Source organism: Alligator sinensis, unplaced genomic scaffold (genome assembly GCF_000455745.1).
Source record: "Alligator sinensis unplaced genomic scaffold, ASM45574v1 scaffold398_1, whole genome shotgun sequence".
Taxonomy (NCBI): domain Eukaryota; kingdom Metazoa; phylum Chordata; order Crocodylia; family Alligatoridae; genus Alligator; species Alligator sinensis.
Window position 1 is genome coordinate 819,245 of NW_005842708.1, and position 6,739 is coordinate 825,983.

The 6,739-nt window shown below is 44.9% G+C and overlaps 1 protein-coding gene across 1 annotated transcript in view; it reads right to left on the bottom strand.

Moving 5' to 3' along the window:
* Positions 1-6,519, bottom strand: part of EIF6 (eukaryotic translation initiation factor 6) — a 20,286-nt gene extending 13,767 nt beyond the window's left edge. Inside the window, exons 1-2 of the mRNA XM_025216077.1 lie at positions 6,047-6,519; positions 3,530-3,705 (exon numbers count right to left, since the gene is read on the bottom strand). Coding sequence (XP_025071862.1) covers positions 3,530-3,705; positions 6,047-6,056 — 186 coding nt within the window. The 5' untranslated portion in view covers positions 6,057-6,519. The remainder of the gene's footprint in view (positions 1-3,529; positions 3,706-6,046) is intronic.
* Between the last annotated feature and the right edge of the window lie 220 nt (positions 6,520-6,739).

Below are 6,739 nucleotides of genomic sequence, written 5' to 3' on the forward strand. Positions count from 1 at the left end.
TTAGCCCCTGCATAGAATATAGATCTGCTTAACAGAAATATGAGCATATGCCTACCATCTCTTTTTCCAAGCATAGGCATCAAATCCAAGAACTGACAATAATCTTTGGGAAACTTCACTGGCAAATTTAACTTGTACACTTCATTTTACCCAGGATCTCAAAGCATTTTTCAAATATTTAAAATAGATTCTTCATATGCTGTATGCCCTCTGGAACAGCATACCACATACTCAGTGTGTCTGTACAGCACAAAAGTGGCTCTTATACTTACTGCACTGTTGAATAATTAATGACATTCAATATATTTGTGGGGCAAACCCTCCTAAGGAAGAACGGAAATAAAGATTAAATGAAAATACCTTTATCGGTTGATCTCACTAGTGAACAGCTTCCTGGGCTGCTCTCCTCAGATGTCTTAAAGGGGAAGTGCTTGTATCCTGGAGCTTCAACTCAGATGCTTCTACTGTCAAATCCTGGCTAATCTCACTCTCTCCCTACAGGCATCAAGCAATGTATTCCAACTGCATAGCCAAATGAATATTATTTCAAAGTATTTTTCAGATTTTGGTAACTATTCATCTGCTGTCCACCCATGGGTCTCACCAAACCCTTCTTAGGTAGAGCACCCATTCCTTACTCTCATCTCTGCACAGTTCCCATCAACTCTACCTGCTCCTTTTCCCCTGTCCTCTCCCTTTCCTTCCTCTCTGATGGTACTTGCTCCTTTATCTCCCAGCCACAACCTTCCATCCCACTTTCCTTCTTTCCCATTCTCTTTCTAGCTCCAAACATCCACTCTGCTTGTAAACATTTGAGCTGTCCATGAGCTTGTATTATACTTCCTCCAGCTCCTGGCTTTCACAGAGCTTGACCTCTAGCACAACATCTGCTGCTGCTCTGTCTTGGAGACTTCTTTTTACACTTTCCACTGAACTAGATCATAATGGTTTTCTCTTCTCTTCTTCCTGCTACTTCAAGGCAGAGGCATAGCAAGCTCTTTCAGCACCAGGGCAGAGATGGGGGAGGATGGGATGGTGGAGCGGAGAGAAGTCTTACTTGTTGTAGCCCTCTACACTCTTGCAGCTCCTACTACAGCAGCATAGGCTCAGAGTGCTATAGCTGGGGAACAGGTTCACTGCACAGCAGCTGTAGCAGGAGTGGCTCCCCTTCCACTCCACCCCCCATATGACACTGTGTATGGGGCTGCACCTAGCTGGCTCCTATGGGGACCCTTCTCCAATTTAAATTCTATACCTGCAGTCCCAGTCACCTTCATGCTCCCTCTGACTAACACAACCCACTCTTCCTCATATGTCCAATTTTTCTCTTTGCAAAGGACCATGCATATTTCTTCTGAGAGAAAAAAAACATGACTTGAGCTTCTCTCCTCTTCTGCTTCATCCTCCTATTCCCTCATCACAGAGGCAGAATTCCCCTAAATTAAATGATGACAAGTGTGCAAAGCCATTACAGGCAGAAATAAGCAAGACGGGAAGAAGCAAATCGCCCAAGGACAATGGTTTTCAACCAGGGTAGTAAGAGACCCTTTCCAGGGTGCTGGGACATGGCCACCAACTCCCATGACTAGGCAAATCCTACCTCATTAATCTGATAAGCCTAAAATAAGAAAACCCACTCTCGTCTCAGCCCTTCCTAGTCCAGCCCTCCCCATGCTCTTCCTAGAAGCAGAGGTACAAGAGACAGTTCCACCTGCCCTGCACATGTACTCCCAGGAGATGCTATGCAGTGCTGGACTGGAAGGGCTATTGCAAGAGTGGGCTTTCCTGCCTGCTTTACAGTTATTTTATAACCCTAATGGAGGTAGGAGTGTGTGCACATACCGCAGCCCTTCCTGGTCGAGCTGTGAATGAGGCATGTGGTGTTTGGGGTTTTTTTTTTACCTGTCCATGGCAGCACACCAGTTGAGAACCATTAATGGGTCTTGTCACTCTGCTCAGGGTCAACCCCATCATCATCTTTGGGGTCAGGAAGGATTTTTACCTCATGGTTAGACTGGTAAGGACTGTGAGGGATTTTGCCTTCCTCTGTAGCAAAGGGATGGGGAATGTGGCCTCCTTCCTGGGATCTCTTGAGTGTATTTTAAATAACCTTTCCACCAGGAAGATATTGGCCACCATGGTTCTCCTGCTTCATTTGTGGCAGTTCAGGGTGTTATGTCTTGTGGTTGTGTCAGGCTGACCGTAGTTTTGCCAACAGGTTAGACAATGGATTTGTACAGACAATGGATGGTTTGGATAGGGATGATAGGTTGAACTAGATGACCTGTCAAAGTCCCTTCCAGCCCCACTCCTCTATGATTCTATGAACAGTGGCTCTCAACCAGGATGCCACCAAATTCAAGAGAGCTGTGGAGGGATATCCCAAGTCTAAAAAGGCTGAGATGCACTGAATTAGATACTTGCTTACTGGTTTTCAGCTGTGATGCCAATAAACTGAGGTAAGTTATGGACGAATGCCTTGAAGCTAAAGAGATCGAGAAGCACTGCCCTAGAAGGGTTGACCACCCTAGAAATGCATCAGTGTCCAGCAGCAAAACTCTGTTCAGTGAACACAGAAGTTCTTCAAAGGATAAACCTGAAAGTGCTGGGCTCCTTGGCACGGTGGAAGTCAACTAGCTAGGAGCCATTCATTACAATGATGGGTACATGATGCTAGCTAGAAACTTAGAATTTAGATTCTAGCTCTTCCTCAATCCCAGCAGCTAGAACTCCTTTTTCAGTTCCATTTAGCCTCCTAGGCACCGATATTGTTCCTTTCAGACTAATCAGAGCCCTGCCTCCAAGTTACCTTTCCTACCAGTTTTACCACCTCCGTCCCATCTTTCCATCTGATTGTCTATTCGCCACTAAATCAAACACAAGTTTCCTGTACTTTGTTGCAACCTAAATCTGCAATCTAAGTTTAGCGTGATTAAGCAATCATAGCAAAAAGGGCCTTTGCAGCCCATTGTTCACTTCCTTAACTTCCATTTTTCTTCATTCTTCTCATGCTGCCCCTATTCTTGGATGCCAGGTCACTCCCTCTTCTCTTTACTCAAATCTCTCAAAAATCCAATTAGTCTACAATGTCCACTTTGTTGGGATGAAAAAATAAACCACAGGTAGGCTAGCCATCCTAACATGTACATGACTAAAGGGAGCACCCCTTCAGACACAGTAGGCTGAATGTGAGACTAATCTTCAGAGGCAAGGACTTTGTAATTTTATCTGCCTTACAAATAAAAATTGGTGAAAGGGAGAATAAAGAGAAGTCAATTTTGACTGAACTTTGAGTCTTTAAGCTTCAAATAGAAGCCAACTCTGTAATTCCTCAGCTGAGGAGAATGAAGGGGTCAGGTAAATAAGGCTCCCACTCAACCATTCGAGTACAACTTTCAGTGTTTGTGTTACTTGTCCTAAACTAGAAAAGTTCACAGCAAACTCCCAGAACTGCGTGGTCTACCTCTATAATGGATTTCACTTTAAAATACTTCCAGTATGAACTCATAAGAGAATAAAAACCATTTACCCTGTCAAGATCTGGATGAATAAGTGCTACATAGTCATTGCATGTGGTGACATTGCCCAGAGCCGAGAGGCGCTCCTCTACCCGTTGGATTCGTACGGAGTCTGGAAGACTGTTGCGGATATGCTGAAGCTCTTGGTCTGTAGTATTGCTGGGGACCAACAATCCATGCCGGTTCCCTGAAAAAGAAAAAAACCCAAGCTTCTGCTTCAGGGGGTCCTCTGAAACTAAGCCCACTCAGTGGCTTCAACCCTCTCCCAAACCTTTGCACAACCAGGATGCCAGGTAAATTAGTTTTACCCTCTCATCACTGCCAGGCACAGAACTCAGCTTGAGACACAATGTTCCCTTTAAAAACAAAGAGAAAACTAGTTTGAGCAGAGTTAGTCAGAATAGGAGGAAAATGGCACTGGGATGCATTAACAGGAGTATGGAATTCATGCCATGGAAAGCAATTTTTCCACTTTACTCAGCACTGGTGAGGACTCAACTTAAGTACCTGGAGTTTCAACACTACACTTGGAGAAAGATGTGAACATGTTGGAAAGAGGCCAGAGAAGAGCAACAAAATTAAGAGGTCTAGAAAACATGACTTAGAAAAAGTGTCAAACATATGAGCCGCAGGCTGGATCTGGCCTGCAGGGCTTCCCACACTCCAGACAACCCATCTCAGCTAAACCAGAAGTCAAGGGACTGATGTCACCATCACTTGCCCTGTTACCAAATTTCCAGTTCACAAACCCTGCTGGGAACATATCTGTTGTAGTGGGTCAACAGAGCAGCTCTGGCAGATGCAGTCAACTCTAGCCTGCCAGACGCCATGTGGTCTGGCCCCCCACCTGTCAACTCAAATGGACCCAACTATTCAGTCTGGAGAAGAAAAGATTGGGGGGGGGGGGGGGGGGGGGGGGGATGCATAAAGAAAAGGGTGATAGATTATTCACCGTGTCCAGAGTGGACAGGGACAAGGAGCAAGTCTTAAATTGCAACAAGGGAAAAGGACATTCAGTACTAGAAAGAACTCTCCAACTATTAGGGTAGGGCAACCCTAGAATAGATTATCTGTTCAGATTGTTGAATCATAACAATTAGAAGTCTTGAGTAGGTTAGAAAGACATCCACCTGTAATGGTTTAGACAGGTATGACCCTGCCCTGAGCAAGCAGGTGAACTAAAATCTCCCAATGGCCCCATTTTTCTATGATTCTAAGAAGATTTCTATATTCATAATTAGCCTCTGCTAATATGGAGACATTCTAAACCCTTAATTTAGTTACTGACAACTGTCAACACTAAGGGTAGCCTACAGAAAAAAAGATTTGATGCTATTTTGATGACCTGAGCTTTGTTTCTGCTTGTTTGTTAGCTAAAGAGGAAAAGGCTGCCCCTACGGAGGAAAAAGCCTCTTTAGTTTTTGATTGATAATTCCTGGAACTAAGAACTTTTTCAACCATTGAAAGGGTAAAGGTGGTTTGGATTTTTACCAAAGAGTTTTTTTCATTAACATTTGGTTAGGAGGTTAAATAAAACCTCTGGCTAGCACCTACTTACCTTAAATAGTGTCTTCAACAAACATGCTTACCTTTGCAGTTCCAGGATACTGACAGTGCCCTTACCCTCCGCTTTACTTGTGGCAAGTTATAGAGTTGGTTTTTTGGGTGGGTTGGTGTTTCAGGCACTGCACCTGATAGTTGTGCAGTACCTTTTTATGAATAGATTAGATAAACACTTGTCTAGGGCAGTTAGATAAGTATGATCCTGCCTTGAAAAGGGGGCTGGACTATATGACTTCCAAAGGTTTCCTTCCAGACCTATTTTTCTCTGAACCTACGAAATGAAGAACAGAAATTGCTACTTGGAAACCATGTGCACAATACCATGGATGAACATGATTTACCCTCTGAAGAGTGGAGTCATTTACAGATCACCTACAACAAAACCTTTGAAGTAAAGAAACCTGGTTACGTGCTTGCACTTACCCCATCATAAATAAATACTAAGTTGTAGTAACTTAATCCTGAATGAAAATGGGCTAAATTACCACTGTTTACTTTTTACTTACCATGGAGTAAACAAGAGCACAAACAGTTACCAGAGAGCAGCTGATGCATAGGTACCTTCTTTTTTCCCCCGGTGTAATTTGTCTGTCTGTACCCAGGGTTGAGCCTATCCTGGATTTACTACTGGAGGTCTTCTAGCTCATTTGTTTGGCTGTGTTTATAATGGTGAGACAGCTAAGCCTGTTAGAAAAGCTTTGTTTCTCCAAAGCACTGATTCAACATGAATGTTAGCGATGTGTTCTTAAAAGAACCATTTTATTCAGTCTATTTTAAAATTTGCTCCAGTTCCCTGGTGGTCATGGCTATACCTCACCTTCTATACCTTCTATAGCCAGAAAAACTGGCTGTTCCAAGGCAGGGCCAGTTGTAGAACTTGGATTCTTCCTTCTGTTACGAAATGAGAGCCCCAAGTCATGCCCCAGAACCAAAGCAACCCACCTCTATGAAACTGAAAGACTTACCCACACACATTCTGCCAATAATTCGACATCCAGCAATGGAAGCATGGACAACAGGGATGGTCTCTGAAAGCTCCCCCTCAAACACACTGGAATAAAAAAAGACTTTCAAATGATGGCACAGAGCAGCAGATGACACATGCAGAATGTCACCCTCAAATCAGAAGCACTCAGCAAGTGAAACTAAGTTTCTAAAGCTAGGGGTCAAAGCTCTTGGATCACTTCATAGGAGATGGAGCCCTGCATTTTGTGGACGGGGAACCAGCTTCTAGTCCTTGGTAATTTGTCTGAAGCCAGACAGGGCCTGGCTGCATGTGCACAAAGGGCCTCACAGACACCACCAGCAAGCAGGGCCTGAGGAACCAGGCTGCACAACTACTGTGCTGCCTCTCACCACCCAATTGGCTACTCTCTGCAAAAGTGTTCATCAGAACCTGGGCACAGCTCGACCACCACCACCAAGTGCAAAGCCAAGAGTGCTCCCCCTCCCGCCCGCCACCTACAATAGCAAAGGAGATGAGATCTGAACCCCAATATCAACAAGGGCACTTCCTGCCAGGCCTCACACCTGCCACCCCCGCAGCTGCCCCTCTACGCACGTGCCCCGAGCTGGTGGGACCCCACGGCCTTCTGGCCAACCCGAGAGCAGGCCGGGACGGGCCCCCACTCTCCACCCGCAGCCACAGGGGACGCGGG